Consider the following 23,132-nt stretch of genomic DNA (forward strand, 5'->3'; position numbering starts at 1 on the left):
CATCACATTATCATAATTATCGTGTAATGATTAATCAATGTATGAGATTTTCCAAGATTTTGATTGCACACAAGATCGATTCAAGATGATATGGTTTCAACACATAGCTTATTCAATCGGGATATTGGGTTAATGGAAAATTAAAATAACTTCAAATCATAATATAACATAAATAGTTAAATATATGTGCATATATTATTTTTTTTTAACCAGTGTGCATATATTATGTTTGTAATACATGTATTGAATGATATCATATTGTAGGTGTAAAATTAAATTTTAAAGCTTTTAGAGATTTGGATCGATTTATGAAGGATTCAAAAAAATAAGTTGTCTGGGTCTTTACCAGAAATAACAATTAACCTAAAGTGTCAATTGGTTTTAGATTTTGATCAAATCAATGTTGTAAAACATTGAAAAAGAAACTAAAAGGATGATGATTAATTTGTATTTTAAAATATTTCCACAAATATTTTTTAAGAACATGTTTAGTAGGACAATACATATTTTGAAAATGAAAGAGGTAAGTTGAACAATGTGTTATAAAGATATTAGATTGTTTAAGTACTATGAAAAAAGATTAAGGAAGAGAGATAAACACAAATTTTTTTATATTGATTCATCTTAACTAATAGTACGACTGGTCCTTAAAAAAATACTAAAAAATCTATTAATAGTTAAGGTTGTTACAAGTAATATTTAACTTAAGTCTTTAGTTCAGCATGAGTATTCTTTGTTTACAAACAAACCTCTTTAAACTGACTCAATTATTCTAATTAAAAGCTTTTTGAATCTCCCACTATTTTAAGAAAAAAGTAAAGGAATATAGCTCATTAACTATTTTGTCTTAGCAGATTTACAAATGAAGTTCAAGTCTTTTCTTTTTACAATTAGAGAATTACAACTAGAAAAACAAGTGAAGAAATACATATATAGATCACATATGAGTTGTGCAAAAAGTTCTTCATTCTTGAAATCTTTGGTATATATAGGCAAATTGGAAGTATTGGCTGAAATATCGTTGAGGCTTCAATCTTTTAGTTTGAAGAAATATGAATATTGGCGCATTAAATGTAATATTTAATGTTTTTGATCAACTAGTCATTCTGATACGATAAAATAGAGTATTTATCTTTTCTCATTTAAATTGTGCGTTAAAAACAAATCTTTTGTTAAGATAAGTATGTTGGTCGTGCCTTATTTTTTAAAAGCGTGTTTTTTGATGAAGAAATAAGTTAGCAGAGACCTTCCACTTTTGTAAAACTTTTTTATTACCCGATCAAGACCTTTTATATAAGTATATTCTTGAAAATAATAAGATCATATATTCGCAAGACTATGTATTTAATTAAACACTATGCATAACTTCAATCGTCTTGTTAAGATGATTAGTTTATATTGTTTGTGTAAAATGTTTTGTCTTACAAGATTAAAAATTGTTTATTTTGTTTGTTAAATCAAAACTTATGAAGGGTTTAAAAAAGCCATTGCTCTAACAAATCTAACTAGGCAAGCTAAGCTAATTTTAATAGTAATGTACTCGGAAAAGTTATTTAAAAAAATATCTATTAGTTTTACTTTATTTTAGATTATTTTTTATTCTATTTCCCCCCTTTATTATTGTACTAAAGAATTTAACAAAGGTATCTTAAATGATATTTACCAACTCTATTGGTATTTAGGTAGTGTTTACTTTGACATTTTTTTAGTTGATAGTTAACTACGCCATTTGGACTTAAGAATGTTGGGCCCGCCTATCGAAGGGTAATGAGCCTCGTTCCATGACCTGATTGGCAGAAATATAAAGTTGTAGTAAAATCAATTGATTTTGACCATCATTTAGTCAACTCGGAACAAACTTTCAATTACTCCATGAAACACAAAGTTGATGATAAATCTTGTTAAATATGCCTTTAGCATATCAGTTGGCAACTTCCTACATTTCTTGGTGCATAAGAAGCATGTAAGTAAGAATAAAGTAAAAGTTGTGTTAGAAGTGTCACCTCCCCAAAACAAATCCAAATTGCGAAGTTTAGTTGTTAAAATCACCTTCTTCAATCACTTTATTACGAGCTCAACTGGCAAGTTTAGGGCCTTTTTCCCATTATTAAAACTAAAGAAAACAAGACTTGATTAATTTGTATGAGGAAAGGAGTAACGTGAGCCTTGAGGCTTTCAAATAGATTAAAAAGGCCTTAGCTTCATATATTGATCTAATTCCTTTTGCATGAGGAAGCCTTTGAAGTTATATATTTTAGCACAAGATGATGATGATGATATAAAAAGAGTTGTATATTATCTTAGCATTTTTTCTGCATAATACAGAGATTCACAATTCAATTATTGAAAAACTATGTTTATCATTGAATTTTGCTTGTACTAAAGAAGTCTTTGTAATTTGCAAATTTAATGTTGTTAAATATTTACTTAATACATAAACTTCACAATGACAATTGCTAAAGTGGACCATTAAGTTTTCTTATCTATAAAGCGCAAATCATTAAGTTAAGTGTTTTCTCATTAAAAATATGTATCTTTAAAGACTACGAAGGGATAGGCGTTAGCTAATAAGGAAGCGTTTGGTTTGATTGTTTTCTGTTTTCATTTTCACCGAAAACAGAAAATGGTGATAAAAATGTGTTTGGTTGAATTTCTGAAAACATTTCCAATGAAAATGAAAACAGGAAACAACTAGAAAATAAAAACAATAAAATCTCATTTTCAGTGTTTTCACTTGAGAACAGAAATCTCATTTCGGGTAAAATGAAATTACAGTGACAATGAATGTAATTTTAAGCAAATCTAAAAATACAAAAAGACAAGAAATCAATATATCATAAATTTTTAGTATTTTTATTTCATAAAAACAGAAAACAAGAAGTCAAACCAAACATGTTTTCAGAATTCTAATCTTTTGAAAATGAAAACAGTTTTCAGAAAATGAAAACAGAAAATAAAAATGCAAACCAAACACACCTTAATGTTTGACCCCGAACCATGCATTTGATGGATCCAAGACTTAATTAAGTTCTGGTGCAGAGTTGACAATAGCTAGTCCAAAAGGGAGATAATTTGTTGAACATACAAATTATTAGTAATATCTAAACTATCTAACCAATACATATATACAAATTGTTAACTCATTTCTTTTTTCAAAAAAAAAAAGGTTATAACTCAACTTTTAATTTAACTTCATTTGTTATTTTTTATATTTATTTTAGAAAAAATTAGTATTCTAAATGATTTTGATATTAAAAAAAAGTCATTGTCTCACGCCCATTGAGGGCAATGATTTTTTCCTTGTAGCTCCTTCACTTTCTTTTCATTCGTTAAAAAATAATGTCTTGGGATATAACTACATATTCAACCACAACGCTTGTGTCAAAAAGGTTACTTTGCAGTTTTACACTGCTATGTTAATGAAATTTGTATCAACGTATTAGCATTTTGATTGATAACTTATGTGTAAATTGTTATCATTTTTTATTCTAGGAATATTCAACCGTTCTACATATAATAATAACAGGTCACCACCTGACTTCTTCCTCACTAGATATTATTTTATTTCCTCATTGGAAAATAATTTAACTGTATTATTATCTGAAAACTGATAGCTATGTATGCATATATACACACCAAACCAACCATAGTCCAAAAAAATACAACACCCTTATCTTCACTCATTCTTTCATTCACTTCACTTCCAAATTGTCATGGCTTCCACAGTGTTCTCATATCCTTCTCCTCTTCATCTTAAAACCTATCCACACAAAACATCATCAAACCCTTCAGAGTTTTCCATTCACATCCAACCCAAAAAGCACTTTTCCATTAGATGCACATCTTTGGACTCCATTCCTGAGGCTGAGTTTCCAACTCCAGACCCTTCCTCAAGCACAGTGAACAGTGCAGAGTCCTTTCCCATTGAGAAGAGAAGGAGGTCAGAGATAGTGAGAGAGAGAAGAGGAGAAAAACTAGTGCAGCCAGAGCCACCAAACTTTGAAATAGGTTGGAAGAGGACCAAAGAGATCAACCTAGAGAGGCCAATAGGGCATGTCATAGCTGATTTCTTGGAGAAGCTGGAGACCCTCATGGAGAAGGAGTTTGGATCAACAGAACTTCTGGCTAAGGTTGGGGAGATTGTGGCCGAGAGGGCAAGAGAGGAGGCTGAGATTCTCATGGATGAAGGGAAAGTGGAAGAGAGAATGGTGACTGAATTGTTTAGAGTGTTGAAGTTGATGGAGATGGACTTGGCAATGGTTAAGGCTGCTGTGAAGGAGGAGACTTTGGGTGAGAGGCTTGAGCTGGCCAAGGCAAGGTGCAGGCAAGCCATACTTGTTGCTTATTCCTTTTGAGAACTTTCATGGGAGATACAATGTAGGGTGTATTTGGATACACGTTGAAATCAGTTAAACGGAAAAATCACATTTTCCAAAGCAAAAATGTCAAAGAAATGTTGTAGTTTTCATCTAAATGTTAGTTGGTGTTGGATTCAACTGCTTCCCAAATACACACATAGTAGTTGTAAAGAACTTGAAAGTACTGATAAATTTTGCTGAATTGTGCACCCATTGACCTTTTTTTAATCGTCATATTCTTTTACCTAAGACATGACATCAGATTCTGATTTAAAGAAAAACTAAAATGTGTACACATAAGTGGTTAAATGGTGTGTGTTGAACACTTTTGAGTTTTGAGAAGCCTAAGATTCATGTTCTTAGCTTAAACTATGAACTTATGCATAAGATAAGCAAGATTTCATCCCTTTCCTCACACTTGAACATAAGATAGCTTAAACTATCTGATAGTGATTTTATTTATGTTAAGCCTTTTCTTTAGTATCTTATGTTATGAGGTTCTTGCCTCCTATGTTGACTCTAATGACCTAAAGGAGAACATTATTGCCTTACTAACATTGGATTGAACTTCCGACCCAAATTATTTATTTGTTGTGTGGTTTGTATGGCATTCTGTTATTAGAAGGATATCTGTTAACACAGAAATGTCTCACTGCAAGAAAATCATTAATAATTTAAAAATGTCACTAAGAAAATCTTGTGACAATATTTAAATTATCACCCAGCGTCTCTACAATCTTCACTAATAGATATGGCGATAATGATCATTTATTTGTCACTACTAATAATGTTTAGTTAAATAAAATAAAAATAATTGCAATTTTTAATTATGAACCAATGCATACTGCCTTGGGTTTTATTTATTTATTTCTTTATATTATTATATACACGAGTCATTAAATAGAATAAAGATAGTCTTGGGCATAAAAAAATTGAAAATAAACTTATTTATTACTATTTTTATATTTTTTTTTATCATGGACAAGGTACAAGGGTAACGTTTGGTTAGTTAATCATTATATTCATTGATGTACCAAAAGAAAATCATTATATTCATTGGTTTGTTGTTTAACATGATACCTTTTAATTTTAATTTTTTAGAGTAACATCTCACATTTAAGAGATTAATATATTTTTTTTATTCAACACCACTATAATTAGGACCTTAGTTTTGGTCCTTTAAACGACTATAGAACTAATTCTCGATCCAAACTTAATCGTACTTAAAATTCTCTATCCTTTCCCAAGAGTATATCATGTGATAATCAAACTAAGTATTTTCCCCCAAACTCAATGTGTTGTCAGCTACACCCATTAGGTCACCTAATCTCTTTGTATACGTTCAAATGCTGAAGGTTAAAATCCCCTGGCGACAATATTTTTTCCATAACTGATGTTTTTAAAAAATATTTGAATCACTTCTACTATTTGTATATGTTCAACGCGTCTATTATAAATGAAACGGTTGAATTGTGAACTGAGCATCTTCAATTTGATATCCATTTTGACTTTTAAAACTCCAGTAAACAACAGTACCGTTGATTCATTCGTTACCACGTCAATAAAATAATTTGCAAAAACGAATTGTTGCATAAATATTTATAATCATTGAGTAAATATTATATTCCCTTTTTCCTTGTTAGCAACATTGTCAGGGCAATTCTGAAAATGTTGCGGAAGCAGAAATGGTTATATAGGAACTTGGTAGGTATGATTCATAAAAAAATGGTGGCTGAAAAATTTGTAGAGCAAACTTGATGAAACGCACTATACAAAGCCGTCTTATTAAGGAGCCTCATTCAGAAATCAGAATCATGCAAATCAGTGGCAGTAACACGTAGCAGAGAATCATGACGTTTCTGTGAAGGCAGAAGCCCAAGCTTATCCTTGATTTCCGAAAGCAACTCGAGGAAAGTGTGCAAATGACTTGACTCTTCAATCAGAGAAAATACCTATTATGCATACAAAGACAAAAATGTTGTCAACACAATGTGGGCTAATGTAATGGAGCAAACATCATAAAGGCTCCGTCTTCCTGCGCCCATTAAAAATCACCGACAATCCCTTTCATTCTGGAAAGAGTAATCTGGAATGAAGACTCTTTTCAGAATGAAAGGGGAGTGCCGAGTGATTTTGAGGTGCAGGAAGAGATGCCCTGCCATAAAACCTGAAAATTTTTCCACAACCCGTTAACAATATTTCAAGCACAAAACAACATAGCTGCTTGAAAGAGTTTCAGACTAGCACATGTAATCCTCAGCGCAAACTACAACAATAACTCAACATAGCCAGCCATGTTTCTTACATCATAGAATTATACAAATTAAGTGAAAAGGAAGCTATAGCCAACCTTATCAAAGAGAAATTCCATAACTTGCTCATCACTTTGGAACTTATCCATGAGCAGATTACACAATTCGACAGCAGAACTGACACAAAATATAATGAACTTAAGTAAATTGCAGAATATATTTTTAGTGGATAGAAATTCAATAAAGTGAAGGGAAAACAACAAACCTTAAATGCTTATTCCAAATACAATACAAGATGATTCTGCAGCAAGCATCATTCCAATAGTCTGTATCATCCAATTCCTCAAGTAGCAGAAGCAACCTATCCAACTCACCCTCGGAATGAGTGTGCTCCTATGGTTGTCCAATGGCTTGATTATGAATGATTGTAAGTTAAAAACTATAGAAAATACTGATATTTTCAAAACCTTACAATGAGACTCGTAATTTCTTTTGCCTCCAGCTTGTGTCCAGATTGTTTGATTTTGTCATAAATAACTAGAGCCCCAGACAATTGCCCATGTGATGCAAGTACTGAGACAAGAAAACCCTTGATTTGATTCAAGCTCTTCGGTGGTATCAATGGATCTAAGATTACCTGTAATGTTAAGGATTAATGAGATCACCATAAAAGGTTACTCAGTGCTTTAAGCATATAATAAATGGCTCTAGTCTAAGTATATCACACATTTCTAAAAGATTGGTATATGAAACCTATTACTGTGTTATACAGTCCTAAAAACCACTGAAATCATGGCATCGAGGAATAACAGAAAATGGGAATATACACCAGGTAGTGCATAAAACAAAAAGAAAAAGAACAATGCTTTCACAAATTCAAGGAGAAATTGGGCTGAAAGATATATGCAAGTTCATCCAGACAGATATTTTGGGCTTGAAAAATGCATCTATATCCCTTTTGGACCTAGTGATTAGTTCAAGGAAGCAGCATCTGCTGCTTGGACCCATACCTTTTTTGCTTTCTCCAACTGTCCGCAAGCAGCATAAGCATTTATAAGTGCCATGAAAATTTGCTTGGTAGCTACGATTCCAGATTGCTTCAGTTCTTCATAATACTACAAGCATAATGTTGAAACATAAAATCACGAGCTTTCAATACATCTGTGGACAGTATATCTTAATTACTTCAGTTTATCAAAACTATATTTATGTAAACCCAAAAATATTATAGTGCAGCATCACTACATTAGCACAAATAAACAAAAAGGGAAAAACCGTAAGCTTAGTGAAGCCATGCATGATAACATTGAAAAAAATTAACTTTGAGCAGTATTTGGTTCTTCTGATCAGTATTTGGTTCTTCTGATCAATATAACTCTTAATTTTTGCCAAGAAGTTTGAGTTAACATCAGAAGGAACAATAGAAGAAAGAGCAAAAACCTTTGAACACAAACACTGGTTTAAAAGATCACAAAATGCCCAAAACAGAAGGGATGAGTTTATTCCTGATTCAGTCAGATAGATATGTAAGAAACTATAAACTATTATGTGGCTATTAAGCACAACTTACCTTTGCTATATCCTCTTTAGTTTCGGAGTTGCTGATCAGGCAGCTGAAAGTCTGTGAATCAGGCTTTACATCAGCACATTGCATGTGCTCAAGAACCCTCACCCCATCACTAATGTTTTTCTGCAAAATTTAGGGCAAAAGGGTGAGAAAGAGGATGCATGGTTTAAACTAGGTGACATGTCGATTTAAATACATCTTCAAAGGTCAAAATATTTGAGACTTATTATATAAATCAGTGACAATAAAACAGTATTAACATGTTAAGAACGCATTAACATGTTTTTATTTAAATTACAAAATCATAATGAAAGCAATGAATTACATTGATACATTGCCAAAATCTAAAAATACAAGGAGTTAATGTCTGCAAGTGGGTATTAATTTCTAGATTTGGTGAGCATGGTATGATTTCCCTTCACCTACAATCCTAGGAGTGACCTTGTTCAAGGATTTGCATCACATCTATAATCTGTATAACTAAACAAAAAGGGCCATTGAACAAAAATATGACTAATGGCTGTAACAATTTCAGATGGTCCCATGTTTAGCCACCAACAATTAAAAAAAAGAAACGAAATCAATAATGAATTGTCAAAATCTGGTTCCAATGGAATAATGGATTCAAGAGCCTTGGCCATTTTAACAGAAGTTCAATTGATTCTGGGTTGGTTTAACAACATAATGGTTTCAGTGTATTGACTGGTCCAGAAACAGGACCACTAATTTTCCAGCTAAACCAGTGGGTTAAAAACTATCTTGCAAACAAGTATTTTCTCAAATACCAACAGAAATAAAACTAGAAAATATTAGTCGTATCAAATCCTGAAGAAAATATTGTAGACAAATTCATACATCCATTAATTATCATATTAATTTTTTTATCCTAAATACTTTCTAATAAGCTTTACCTCTTAATAGATGTAGTTTAAAGAATTTATCTATATGTCCAAATTTCAATAATTGATTCTTATTTTATTTAAATTAAGTTTACATTTTTAAGAATTCATATAAAATATTCCTTGTATTGCATGAGGAACATGCTATTTTGGTATTATGGCAGAAATTAGGCATCTTCAAACCTAAATCTAATATTTATAAATCCATCTACTTGTTTAACTTGTGTGGATATGAGACAAATTTCCAAGCTATATTCTTTTTGAGCCATCTAGACATGCATGTATACAGTCCATTTGATCTTTCTGCCAAAGCCAGCAAAAATTTCCAGAAATCATATTTTAAGTTCTAGCAAATCATTCCAATCTCATTGAAGAAATAGTTCAAAGTCTATACGAGCAAAAACAGAGGCATCCTCAGTAACCAGAAAAAACACCTCTTGAAAACATTCTGCCATTATAGCATTGTACATCCCTGGGGTCAGCTTCAAATTTAATTCCTCCAAATCATCAAGCATCTTATATGCACCTTCAATCTACATTATGAAACAAAAAAATAAAGTTTGAATAAGGGATAATGTTCACAGTGATCAACCAAATTACTATCATAAATAGATGTTTAGTGAGACAGTCAAAATTAGTAGAAAGACTGATGAACACAAGAACGTAAATGAAATCTGTACAAATTACATCTTTCATCTTCAAGAAAAAGTCTATCATAGATCTGAATGTTTCATCATCTGATTCCAAATTGTAGTGACGTATGGTTGAGAAGATTCGATGGACCTTTACCAAAGAAGAAAACAAACATTACATAGCAGAACAGTAAACTATGCTAGACAACATAGAAGGCTTCAAAAACTAGCAGAGAGCCAATTTCCGCATATACTCTCACAAAATATTTAATTAAAACTCTGCCTGAATTTTTTGTCCTTTATGTTTGCAATATAATGAAAAATTGAAAACATACAAATGGAGAAAGGAAACACAAATACGTAATCCTAACTGTTTATGCTTCTCTTGTCTCCATGAAAAGTTATGTCATTTTCTCAAAGGTAAAGGCTTGAATCTTAGACAAAAGTCATCCAAAAGATGAACAGACCAATTCTAAGCAATCTCATTGCGTTAGAAATTACAGCCAAGAGGGATAAATTTACGAAATAGGACACAAAATAGAGCTGCAGAAACATCCATACATTTCTTTCCTTAGAACTGAGCTTTTAGTTAGTTAAAGACAAAAATACTGATGGACTTTCACCTAATATCTTAAGCTTTTAGGTTAATGATCCCTTGACATGGTGACATTCATGACCAATAAGTTATGATTTTAACTAATCTCAAATTAAAGTTTAGAATAAGTTAATGATTGGCCTAAAGTTCATATTTTCTTCAGGGCCAAAGGACTTTTATTTGAGGGGTGTATAACAGATAAATTTTTTGTTTATTTTTTTATTTTTTACAAAAAGATCATTCTTGGATTTTTACCTAACAGTAACACTATAAGCTTTCAAGTCAAACAGTTCATTGACATAACACGAACTGTAGTTACTTCAAGATCATAAGCTTAGACATCAAGGCCAAAGTTTATAAATATATGTGGTGAAAAGATATGAACGCATTAGCACACAGATTATGACAAATGAAGAAACAAGGGAGTAATTGTATGGAAGATTGGCCATACCAAATTATATTCAGATGTATCATCACAAATTTGTAAAATTGAGTGTAACGCCTTGGTTGATAGAGTCAAGCCTGCTTCACACATTTCATCAACAATATCAAGCGCTACATGTACCTGCATTACAAACCAGAAAGAATTCATCTTAAATGCAAACTCCAAGCTAATCAAGTTACACCAAGAGTAACTCTTAGTTACTCCTCAATATCCTCATTGGCTCATCCTCACCATTTATTTTCTTGAAATCTAATAGTTCTAATGATTAATTAATCTTAATCATTAGATTCTAAGAAAATGAATGGTGAGGATGAGGAGTAGCTCTCTCTCTCTCTCTCTCTCTATATATATATATATATATATATATATATATGCTTTTCTAACTCTTGACAACAGATGTTCTCTCCTCCTGTCATCTATACCCCTCAGCAATCTTGCTCTTCTATGTGTTAGTGACTTCCCAATGCTAGAATGTGAAGATTAATATATGATTACTTGAGAAGGAAATATCATTTTATAGGCGAGTGTCTCTAAACTAAAGGGCAGGCAATATTCGTAATAAGGTTGTGGTTAGACAGATACTTTGTAGTTGGTGGAAGGAGAGCAGTTGGAATTTTAATGCAAACCAAGAAGTTATTTATGCAAGCAGGTAGCAGAATGGTTTCAGTTTGTTTATATAGCAACTAGCAAGTGGTCTGAAGTATAATTATGAAGTGAAATCCAAATGGCAGTTCAGTTGACAAGAAAGCTACGCCTAGTGGGGTTTCAGTTTGTTTATATATCATTAAAGACTGTAGGAATATTAAAACATCATTCTCTAGTTTAGTAAAAATTTTCAAATGACCAACCTCTCCAGACATCAACATAATGGATAAAGATGATGATACATGGCAGGCTTAAAGGTGAAAATTTCAAGTATGGTGATATGCAAAGTGACAAAACATATCACACAGCTTTCAAATGATGATTATAAAGACTAAGGAGTCAGGCATCTATGCACTGAGTGCAAATGTTAGACAATATCTCTGTTTTCCTTTTCTTTTGAATTACTTCTACGAATAGTAATTCTTCTAATGATTTTTGGATAACAGTGGACAGGGAATTGGATAAGATCTTCAAGTTTTGTTTTATCAACAAGGAATGCCAGTTACAGCAGATAAAAGAACCAGCAAAGTCATTATAGGGGCAAAAAAGGAACTTAAGAAATAACTTCTATGCTTGAATATATGTTTTTTTCTATTAAATAAGATGATATATTTAACAATGAAGAGAAAGCAAATATACGCGGGTCCACAACTAAAAAATACATAAGTTTGGATTTTTTCTTTCTTCTTATAGAGAAGGTTCTGGCAGTCAGTTAATAATCATAAGATGCAATAAAGAAGGTTGTACCTCGAGCAATGCACAGCTATGTAAAATGAGCTTCTCGTATGAGGAGGATGAAGGTGAAACTTCTAGTCTTTGGTGCAAATCTTTGAATTTTTTTATGACATCCTCAACCTTCAAGAATACCAACAATCATGTGAGCAAACAACACATGCACAAAGAATTTCCTCCCCATAACAGACAAGAACTATTGACAATTATCATGTCAAACAATATGTATGCCATAAAATAGCTACTGACATCTCTTGATTGTGGTCAAATGCTCATATGCAACTATTCACTTTTTACCATACAAGCACAATGAAGCAAGACTTCATTGGCTTTTAAGTTTTAGCCACAGCAGAGGTACGAGTTTCAACAATTGTTGGATAGAACTGGACCACATTTTAAAGACATGCCAATTCTATCTGTATCTGATAATTCACCTTAGTGCACTGTAGATGATAACCTACAAATGCCACTCTGTTTAGTTCAACTTTAATTGAGAATTCAAAATTAATTATCATGAAATTGTCACTAAAGTATGCTAATAGAAACTAGCAAACTGGCTGTTATACTACATCAATCACACTAAAGTCTGAAGTAACATAAAAATGTGAAAATGGAGACATGGTTTTAGGATAAGCAAATTGCATAAAGCAGAACTGGTTAATAGTATTGTGGCCTCACAGAAATTATCAGCACCATTTGTGAGATATTTCTTATCGATAAATCTGGAATGCTAACAGCATAACTAGCAATGAAGTTTGTAATATTATCTGCTTCATGATCTGCAAAATGTAAGAAAACACAGTAAATAAAAAATACTAGGGAAAATTTTATAGAAGAATGAAATGCCTAACTCCTCTGTAAGATTATAATATTACTTCAGATACACTAAGGTAGAATGTTAGAAAAAATCTTTAATTGAATACAGTTATCGAAGAAAAAAAAAACAGATCCGTGAAGTTCTAATTTGGGTAAGTTAATACATATAAAATATAAGACTGGCAGAATTTGATAGATAAAAAGGCTCATATAGCATCTGCAAATTATTTTTATTCTTTTCCAAATGCAACTCAGTGCCACATCTCACGACTCACATACATCATCCATGTTGAAAAAAGAAAAATATCACAATTACCACTTGTTTTGAAGTCTAAAAGGAACTTCTCCGCAAGAGGTTCCAATAGTAATCTTCCTAATGCTTGAAATACCTTTGCTACAGATTCAGCAGATGAAAGGTTTTTTATGTCTATGATTTCCAACAGCTTCAAAATCTCCTTCATCCGTTCACTTTCACACTAATAAATAACTTTCTGCAACATAGGTTGAGCAAAGTAAGTTTCTAATGTGCTACATGAAACAACATTTTCTATCATTATAGAACATCAAAGTGCAGAAAAAGCAGCATTATGTTAATAACATGCATGTTTGGCATGGAAACTTCTAATAATGAGCTGCATAACAGCAATGTACTTGGAACATAATTTAGCTCAAATTCTATTCTCTTAACATTTTTCTGATAGAGCACAGGTGTGAATTTAGATAAATATGTTAATTGCAATGGGGTAGCATAAAGCATTCGTATCTTAATAATCAAATACAATTAGCCACATGGATCACGTCACTTGCAGTTCAAACAGCAAGGGTTAAACAGTTTCACCTCAAATGATCCCAAAAAATGTCTTAGAAGACATCAATTATGTCTCTATCTCTATGTAATGTTAAAACACTGATGAACTTTGCAACATCTGTTACAGTTAAAATCAAAAGCAGGATGTTCTTCAGCAGAACATGTTATGGCAAAATAATAAAAAAAAAAAAACTTCGTACCCCATTGCCCAGAGGCTCTTCGCTATGCGAAGGTATGGGGGAGGGATGTTGTACGCAGCCTTACCCTTGCATATGCAAAGAGGCTGTTTCCGGAAATAATGCGGGTAGAAAAAAAACAGAAAAAAAGATTCTCCTACCTCATATATCAGATGTGTCTTCATCATTCTCTGCAATATAGTCACAAATACCTTGAATCTTTTCTTCATTATTATCTTTTAACCACAGCAACATTTCATAGTAACCCAGTCTTGTAACTGAACTGGGATTCTCATCTTTGATAACAACACAGAAAAATTTAAATTCCTCAACCATACGCATGTCAATCAGATACAAAAGAAGCAGGCGATATGTTTGCTCTTGTAACTCTAAACCTTGTTCCCTCGTTGATTTGAAAAGGTTAAAAACCTTCCCCAGTTCTTCTATTGTAATGTCTTCGTCATCAGTTCCCCTGGCCTTATCTATGCACATTTCTACCAATGTATTGTATCCTTTCACACCAGGTTCTCGTCCCACTTTACCAAACAACTCAATGGTAGCCTCTGGTCCTAGTATCCTTGCACAGACTTCAATTAACTTCTGAAAACGGCTTTCTTGAGTGAAGTCAAACACACATTTTTGTTTCTTTTTACGAGATTGCTCTTTCCGTTGCAGTAATATATTGTTTTGAGATACACTTGACAACCATGATAGATTTGACATTTCTTCAAACTTCTTTGCCCCATCAATTTCCTCAGAATCAGGTTTCTTGGCTGACTTACCAGCTGCGTTCAGTAACAATAATCCGATATAATTAATCTTTTATAGACAAAGAGAAAACAAGCTCATAAATTAAAGGTAATTTATTCATAGGAGATGGTGCTGTAGTTCACGGTTCACCAAGAATGCAATTAAAAATTAAAAATAAAAAAGTGATCCCAAGAAACTATTTTTGGCAAACTACAGAAGAGAGATTTCATTCCATTCCAACCACCACCACCCCTTCCCCGAAAAAAAAAGGCTAATTAATTGTAAATAAAAGCAAAAATTACTAGTTAAACCACCGTAAACCTACTCCTAGCTTACTCAGTTTTCCTTGTTATCTTAGAAAAAATGGATATATATAGTGAAAGCACGAGAGGGGTAAAGCTTGGCCATACAACCACACACGAATGTACGTATTCTCACAGATATTCTTAATCAGTTTTAATTTTAACAATTAATTTGAATCATAAGTTATTCAGTCTCCTATCAAATTCTCATGTCTCACTTAATACCCTTCCCATATAAGTATGCATTCTCACAGAAATTTTAACAAACACTTACCGCGGAAAATAGAAGAAATCTGCTTAAAAAAAATAATGAATCCGATTATAAATCCATTCACTAGAGAGAGAAAAGGGTTGTGAAGCACCTGAATCAGAGGGTCGCTTAAGCTTGAGGCTTGAGAGCGTGAAATCGTCATCGAGGAATAACTAAGCTAAAGAAGAAGAAGAAGAAAAATGAGTTTTGGTAGTGCCGCGTTTGGCTGAACCTGAACCGAACACAGTGCTTAGTCTTCGAACGTAGTAGGAGTAAACGCACTTGCATTTATGATCAACTTGAATCGCTACAACGCTCTTTATTTTTCTTCTATGAAAATGGAACCACGCGACAATTTCATTGGCCTTATGGCACATCAACTTTTGTTCTGTGACACCATACAAAATTTATGGCCTTACGAGAATGTCTTTACAATTACAAGTACATCATTCATTGTTGATGTTTGTCAAAGACTAAGATTAAGATTACCAAAAAGAATAAAGCGTTTAACACTTAAAGAGTCACATTAAGATTCATGTAACAACAAAAATGGAAAAGATTAAGTCATAGATACAATTTCTGAATTGCATGATAATGTTCTGAGGCCATAAGTGTTACAGTTACACTAACTTCTATTTTAAATTGTCCCATAAAAAAACTTGTATTTCAAATTTAATGCAATAAATAATGTGTAGATACATAATAAGTTGGGTACTAAAACATTTTAAAGAAATACCCGTCCTATTTGAAGTTAAGAAAAGAAAAGTCACAAATCACAATTCACAATACAAATTACAAAAAATCAATGTCTCCGGAACCGATCAGGACAGAAATTCAGGATCACTTACAAAAACTAAATAAAAAACATGACCTAATTAAATATAATAATAATACACACAAAAATGAAAGATCCAAAAAGTGGGTCAAGTTAAAAGTCAAGTCAACTAAGCCCACAAGCCAGGAGATAAGCAAAAGGGAGAAGAAGAGGCGCACGATAGCGTCCACTGAGCTTCGATGCGCTGGACTCGATCACCACGGGGTTCTTCCCTCCAAGTCTAACGGCTTTACGATTCACCTTCGTTCCCAATTCACCAATTTCCACATTTGCCCCTCCCCACAAACGGTGCCGTTTCGTGTACCAGAAAATAATCTTGTACTTCACCGCAGTAGCATAGTCCACACGGTACCACACTTTCCCATCCAGCGCCGCCGTGAGGTTTCCGCCGCCACCTCCGACGGTGAAGTTTCCGCGCTTGGTGGCCTTCTTCTTGTGGCCCTGGTAGAACCTTTCCACGGTGGCGTTGCCGAGGGGGCGCGTGGTGTTCACGCTCTCGAAGACTCTGAAGGAGAGGAGAACGTCGTCGTATTGGATGCCCTTGTCCTTGTTCTCATTGGCGAGCTTGAGAGCGAAGACTATTGTGGCGTTTTTGTTGTGAGTGGAATTGGAACTGGAATTTAGGGTTTTGTTGAGGGCAGGAACGTAAATGTAGTCGAGGTAGCATTTAGGTTCGTCCACGCGGAGACTCAGCCAGAGGAAGAGCGCAGTGAGGCCTATGGCTATTAGGAAGCCGATGCAGCGCGAGCAGCAGTTGTCGTGCTTCGGCGCCATCTACGGTGGTTGGCCGGAATATCGAGAAGAGAAAGAAAGAGTGTTGCTTGTTTTGATGATGTTGTGTTTCGTTTTATTTCTGGGTTTGGGAAGTTTCCATGTGTTCTTAGATCTTATTGCTTCAACGAAAGTAGCAACCTTTTAATTCATTCATTAATACGACTATACGAGTTGTTGTAAAAATATATTGTATCATGTTCATTTTGTACTTTTTACCGGAAGGTTGTTGGATTCGTCAATGCAAATTCAAATTTCCTAGGTACTAATAAGATTTTTGAAGAAAAAAATAAAATTAGCATTTTAAAAGAATTAATATTTGAAAACAAATATATATGTCACTTTTAAATGTAGTACCACTATCTAACTTTTATGATTGAAATTAATTATTGCAGAAATTTTTTAAAATTATTTGTATCATCTACTTAAAATAAATGTATGTCAAACGACCTAAATCAAGTTTAATAGTTTTAGTTTTGAAAAAATATTAAATATAGGTAACCATAGTTGAATGTTTTAATGATGTAAAAAAGAATTTGCTTAATAATAATTATAATCATAAAAAAGGGAAGAATATGAATATAGAATACATGAATTTTTAATGATGATGATGTCAAAACAAACGAAAAACATTATTTCAAGATTAATATAAGATTGTTTCAATAGAACTTTACACAGAGTGGATGGAGTGGGTTACTTGAGGACTGAATTTGTATGGAAAGTTGTTGAACCAATTGAGTTTATATTTTTTTCTTCCCTTGTCTTATTTTGTCTTGCATGTTTAAAGAATATTATTAGATTGATTGTTGTTTCTTGTTCTACATCATTGAGAAAAAGATTAAAAATTAGTTGATGAAACTTAATTCACCCCTCCTCTTAGATCACTTGTTTAACAATCATTTGTCATTCTATTATTTATTACTCTTTAATATGACTATTTAAATTTATAATATAAGAATAAATAACTATATGTACAAAATTATTAATTATGTGCGTTCGTAAAAATTAAATTGCTAGTAATAACTATACTTGTTATATTTTCATTTCTAAATTTTACTTAAATTTAATAACACTAAAAGAAAGTTGCCCGTGATACCAACACTTTTAACTGCACACACAAACTTAAACACTAGATTAAACTTCAAGGTTGTTCTTAGAATAAGGAACCTAAAGCCCTGCTTTAGAACTCGAAACTTGTTTTTACTTATTAGTATATATATATATCAACTAGCAACTTTTTAACCATTTCCATCTATTTTTATCTTTATTTTAAATTGAGTTTTAATATTATTTTAAAGAAATTATAAATAACTAAAAAAAACCTTTTATATAAAAAAAATTCTTTATCACAAATCTAAAATATTTATTAAAAATTGTAATAGTTAAAATAATTTATAAATTCAAAATTATACATAACGCGGCAATTGACAGCACGGATTGACGATGGTTCGAGGTGTAATTTGTTGCGTGGCCCAAAGAATGCCTGTTGGAAAGTCTTAGGCCCAAAGAACACGCGTAGGACAAAGAAGAAAGATATTTGTTTTGATTGGTCTATTTTCTTATTTATCTATTATCTATAAGCTGAGAATAAAAATTATATACAGTGCGTCATGTATTTGAAAGAATTTAGTATTGAAGTTTAATTTAGAGATAAAAATAAAAGAAAGCATTGAAAGTGATAGGCATTAATAAGAAGATTAATTATATATATTAAGATAAAAAATAAATAATTTGAAATAATTAAGACGAATTTTTTTGGCTAGTTGATAGAATATTATGTTAAATGTATATTTACAAGAGCATATTACAATCAAATTTTTTTTATCAATATCATTAAAAATTTAACATGAGTTTACAAATGAAATTTTAATTTTGATTAGATATTAGTATTTAAAACATTTTATATTACACTTGGATTTTGCAAAAAAATAATAATATTAATAACACTCTTTTGAAGATACTTTTTACCATTTTTTTTGTATTTAAAACGTGATTTATGTACTAAATACGTGACTTTTTAATACAATTAATTAATATAAACTGTGTTATTAACATTTTTTAAATAACAAAGAATCTGTGATAATTTGGATTTAGCCCATCATGCAGTACCAGCAATGTGCTGGCAATCCAAATAATCTTTCACTTTTTTTTAGAGACGAAATAATGACATGTGTCATTTAGTTTTGAAGCTCAAATGGCTTAATGTTTAAGTTAAATTATTATTTTTTTCTGTAATTTTTTTTTAGATTTAATTTGATATTATCATCCAAATTAAGTTGATAATATTAAAAAAATGTATATTTTGTGACAATTTAAACTAATTTAGAGACAAGTTTAAACCGCTATAAAATATAAATTTTTAAAATTGTTAATTCAATTTAAATGATAATATCAAATTAAATCTATTTTTAAAATTAAAAATCTAAATTAAATAAAAAAATTAAAACAATAAATCAAATCTAAAAAATAAATTAGACTAACCTAATCTGTATATTCGTAAATTGCTTTTCATGTCACATTTCCCCCTCCAAGGAACTAGTATAAATTGGAAAGAAGATTATAAAGTACTAATAAGACATGACGGATTGGTAAGGATGTTTATATTTTTTGTCATAAGAAAACTTTAAATAATTAAAATAGAAAGCATGAAATTAAGGACGAGTTTGAAACATTTTTAGCTCAACTTAGCCATCACAATACACGGAAGGAAGGGGTGTTGCTACAAGCACCATGTAAATTGTTGGTATACCCAGCATAATTTTTGCACAATTCCTATTTTATTTTTTCATAAAATTGATACAAATTGGTCAATCTATAAGTGGCTCAAATGATTTTTTTAAAAAAATTTCATAAATATGTTTTACAACCTAATTTAAAATTAAATGGCCCAAGCAGAAATTGAACCTATGACTTTTGCATTATTAACATAGTATTCTAATCAATTGAATTAATAGACCAATTATATTATAAAATAATTAATGTTGTTATATATAACACTAAAATTTCTAATGTATTTTTAAAGCGCATGTAAATTTAGATGATAAATTTTGTGACAATTAATTTTGATATAATAATTAATATGTTTACATATATGAATTTTTATGAAACCCATGATTTTTATTTAAAATTTATATATCTAAAAAAATACATTATTAGATCAAAATTAATTGTAATAAGATCCAAAAAATACATTAGTAGATTTATGTTAATAAACCTATAATTTTTATTTACAATTTATATATGTAAATAAATTAATTATTAGATCAAAATTAATTGTCACAAAATTTATTATCTAAATTTACATGCGCATTAAATATACATTAAAAAATTTAGTGTTACATATAACAACTTTAATTATTTTATAAAATAATTGACCTATTAACTTAATTGATTAGAGCGTCTATTAATAATACAAAAGTCATAGGTTCAATTCCTGCTTCGGCATTAACCAATTTGTATCAATTTTACGAAAGAACAAAATAGGAATTGTACAAATTATGTTGGGTATTCTAGCAATTTACATGGTGTGTGCGTAGCAACACCCGGAAGCAAGGGAGAGCACAAAACCCAAATGAAAATGTGCACTAACATATCGGCTAATGTTGGGCTCAGACTATCTCGTCTTCTTACAATGGACTGGATCTTCTTTATCTATTATTATTATTTACGTACAATACTATCTATCAACATAACTAAACTAGAAAAACTATCAACTTAATGTGTGCAGTTTAATTGATAACCCATACTGAAAATTAATTTTATTATTGACCCAAAGGATAAAAAATTGTAGAAATATCTCAGTATTCCACGGAGGAGAAAATAAACCATAATTATGATAGTTATAACAACAAAAAAAACTAGAAATCTATCAAGGAAGCATGACATTTTCTATTTGTAATATGTTATTAGAAGGTTATCCTAATATATAGTTTTTGCTCTTGCAGCATCTCTCACTCTACGTGGATGTATGTTTGATTTGGATTAGGCATGATTCTTCCGATTGTATACCTTTTTTCAACATGCAGGATTATTCAAAAGGAAGGAAATAAATCAATAATAGATGCTTGCCAATTGATTCAATTTTGTTGGCCTACTTGTTTGCTCTGAATTGAAATAGCTTATCTTGATAAGGTATCAAATCTAATCAAAGTTTATAACTTAGAATTGGATCACATCAAGGTGAAGACTAGGGTGCGCAGCTAAACTTGTTACGAATCGTGCGAAACAAAAAATATGTGATGAATATTATGAAAGTGTCTAGATCAAATTAAAAAATATTATTTATTGTATTATTTTTTCTCTGCCCTCCTCGCTTTGCTCCCTTCGCTCACAACCACCACCATTCAACCTCTTCTCCCTCTCCCTTCCAATTCCAATGTTCATCTCTCTATGGTGCTCTCTCTCCGACTATACCTCCATCGTCGCTACCATTGATGCTCGAGAAAAAAAAAACATCACAAAGGTGCTCGGGGATGCCGAGAGACGAACCAAACAATCAGATATGAGATCCAAAAACATATCTGAAATCCAAAACAAAGAGAAATAACCAAATTGATTTGAAGCCCATGATGGTCGTCATCTGGTGGCCATCGACGGCGACTCCGTGAGCGGGAAAAATGAGGTTGTGCCTCAACGGTGATGAAGCCTTGATTTGGTGCTTTTTTTTTTAGTTGATCGGTGATTGAATTGAAGTAGGAATCAAAGAGAAAAACAAAACAAAAAAAAAATGACATTTTGATGCAATGGGAGGAGTGATTCTTCGGTGTTGGTTGGTAGTCGGAGAAAGAAACGGTGGGTTGGGGCTTGAAAGGGAAAGGAAAGAGTGTTTTTTTTTTCTTATAAAAAAATAATCCAATACATATATGTCATGGTAGTCCTTACTTATCTTAGTGATTAATTGTAAAAGATTTATATCTAACAGATTACATTCTTCTTTTATTCTCTCTTTCAAACTCTTGCACGGTGTAAAAGTAATTAGACTATTACACCCTAGTCTTCGCCTCACATCAAAAGTTTAAGATGTTTGTTTCTCATTCATTAAGTGATATGTTAATCCTTTTTGCTATTTAAAATTGCTATATAGAAAGTGAGAATAGCTTGGGGTTTGAATAATGTCATTAACAACTAATATTTATTGATAAAAAATGCTATACAAGAATAAACTATAAGTTAATGTTATATAACATTCTTTTATGTGGAGTTGAAATTTTATGTTATGTATATGAATTGGAGTATTCTTTTTTCGATCGTTCTATAAATAAATATCTTTGCGTTATACGAAAAAGGAGATTTGACAGTGCTCGTACAAAAATAAGATCCATTACAACTAAAAACAAAAAGATAACAGTAACCTTACCTTACCTACATTATCCAATCGTAATCAATTAAGGCCCAACCAACCAAATTTCCAGTAAAATCATAACCAGAGAATGTGACTTAATTTTGTATGGAGTGACGATCGACAACAAGACATCACCAATTGAGGTTCCGTTGCTTTGTATTTGTTTGATAAAGATAGAATTAAGAGGGTTTTATTGGGTGGGGGTCGAGAAGAAGGACGTCACGAGGTTGCTAGAAGTACAACATAAGTGCGTTTGTGCGCGTGTCTTCTTAGTCATTTTAACTTTTGAAGATTTTCCCCCAAAATAAATAATTTTTTCCTAAAAAAGATCTCCATTTAATCATGCATGCCCTAGGTCCATAGCTGAAACATGAGTACTTTTAATTAGTTAGTGGAAGGATCCCACATATCATAGAAGATAGGATATGTCTTTTTATTGATAGGAAAATAGATATCTAGGGACCAATTAAAATATAGCTAGGTTGTTGGAAAAAAAAAAAAGAATTACTTGTGACTCAAGTTTCAGTTTTTGATTTGTTTAGCAATCTTTTCATTTCATATGCACTCTGTTTTGGATTCATCTCTCAAGCTTTGGGAAGTGATCGATTGGGTGGTGATTCTTTTGACAAGTGCTTTCTGGGCACATATGGTGTTTAATTAATTACTTATATCTTTTAAAGTCAAACATTTTTTTCATGATAGTCAATTCACGTGGCCAAGGTTAAAGTGTTAGCTAGGGCTCAATATATAATTTTGATTTTGAAAAAAGTATTTATTCTTATTATCATGATGAAGAAAATATCATTTGGTTATTCTTAGAGGTAGAAGAATCAAACTTGAGTCATCAGATAAATTTTAATTTATAAGATTTGAGTTTCATCTGATTTTCGAATTTAAAGTCCAATTTAATCTATTTAAAAATTTGGCCTAATTTAAAAGTTTCTTTAAAGAATTTATT

General features: G+C 31.5%; 4 protein-coding genes across 5 annotated transcripts; 1 reads left to right on the forward strand and 3 right to left on the reverse strand.

Annotated features, from left to right (window-relative positions):
• Positions 1–3,648: 3,648 nt before the first annotated feature.
• Positions 3,649–4,607, forward strand: LOC114374358. The gene has a single exon (XM_028331999.1). The coding sequence runs from the start codon at positions 3,714–3,716 to the stop codon at positions 4,353–4,355; it is 642 nt and encodes a 213-aa protein (XP_028187800.1). The 5' UTR covers positions 3,649–3,713; the 3' UTR covers positions 4,356–4,607.
• A 1,335-nt stretch (positions 4,608–5,942) lies between these two features.
• On the reverse strand, positions 5,943–14,198 carry LOC114377563 (pentatricopeptide repeat-containing protein At4g21880, mitochondrial-like). Of its 2 annotated transcripts, XM_028336133.1 has the most exons (13): positions 14,087–14,198; positions 13,258–13,432; positions 12,804–12,904; positions 12,141–12,248; positions 10,755–10,868; positions 9,764–9,859; positions 9,511–9,609; positions 8,181–8,300; positions 7,621–7,725; positions 7,083–7,247; positions 6,876–7,003; positions 6,709–6,787; positions 5,943–6,310 (listed from the first exon to the last, which is right to left on the reverse strand). In XM_028336133.1, the coding sequence occupies exons 2-13, from the start codon at positions 13,400–13,402 to the stop codon at positions 6,158–6,160; spliced, it is 1,413 nt and encodes a 470-aa protein (XP_028191934.1). In that variant the 5' UTR covers positions 13,403–13,432; positions 14,087–14,198; the 3' UTR covers positions 5,943–6,157. The 2 variants fall into 2 exon arrangements, with proteins under 2 accessions (XP_028191934.1, XP_028191935.1); XM_028336134.1 differs by lacking the exon at positions 14,087–14,198 and having other exon boundaries at positions 13,331–13,432.
• LOC114373352 (pentatricopeptide repeat-containing protein At4g04790, mitochondrial-like) lies at positions 14,088–15,390 on the reverse strand. Its single transcript, XM_028330828.1, has 2 exons — positions 15,340–15,390; positions 14,088–14,744 (listed from the first exon to the last, which is right to left on the reverse strand). The coding sequence occupies exons 1-2, from the start codon at positions 15,388–15,390 to the stop codon at positions 14,088–14,090; spliced, it is 708 nt and encodes a 235-aa protein (XP_028186629.1).
• A 470-nt stretch (positions 15,391–15,860) lies between these two features.
• On the reverse strand, positions 15,861–17,015 carry LOC114377564 (protein NDR1-like). Its single transcript, XM_028336135.1, has one exon. It carries the CDS (start codon positions 16,834–16,836, stop codon positions 16,168–16,170), a length of 669 nt encoding a protein of 222 aa, XP_028191936.1. The 5' UTR covers positions 16,837–17,015; the 3' UTR covers positions 15,861–16,167.
• Positions 17,016–23,132: the final 6,117 nt, after the last annotated feature.

This window comes from Glycine soja, chromosome 11, assembly GCF_004193775.1.
Source record: "Glycine soja cultivar W05 chromosome 11, ASM419377v2, whole genome shotgun sequence".
In the NCBI taxonomy this organism is placed as follows: Eukaryota; Viridiplantae; Streptophyta; class Magnoliopsida; order Fabales; family Fabaceae; genus Glycine; species Glycine soja.

What these genes read in the sequence shown, in the direction of transcription:
- LOC114377563 (XM_028336133.1), bottom strand. Translation starts at nt 13,402, where the DNA reads ATGAAGGAGATTTTGAAGCTGTTGGAAATCATAGACATAAAAAACCTT. An exon ending in AGTTGGAGAAAGCAAAAAAG is followed by an intron (nt 7,248 to 7,620) that starts GTATGGGTCCAA and finishes TTAACATTACAG; the next exon opens with GTAATCTTAGATCCATTGAT. An exon ending in TGGAATTTCTCTTTGATAAG is followed by an intron (nt 6,311 to 6,708) that starts GTTGGCTATAGC and finishes TATGCATAATAG; the next exon opens with GTATTTTCTCTGATTGAAGA.
- LOC114374358 (XM_028331999.1), top strand. Translation starts at nt 3,714, where the DNA reads ATGGCTTCCACAGTGTTCTCATATCCTTCTCCTCTTCATCTTAAAACC.
- LOC114373352 (XM_028330828.1), bottom strand. Translation starts at nt 15,390, where the DNA reads ATGACGATTTCACGCTCTCAAGCCTCAAGCTTAAGCGACCCTCTGATT. An exon ending in TAAGCGACCCTCTGATTCAG is followed by an intron (nt 14,745 to 15,339) that starts GTGCTTCACAAC and finishes TGTCTATAAAAG; the next exon opens with ATTAATTATATCGGATTATT.
- LOC114377564 (XM_028336135.1), bottom strand. Translation starts at nt 16,836, where the DNA reads ATGGCGCCGAAGCACGACAACTGCTGCTCGCGCTGCATCGGCTTCCTA.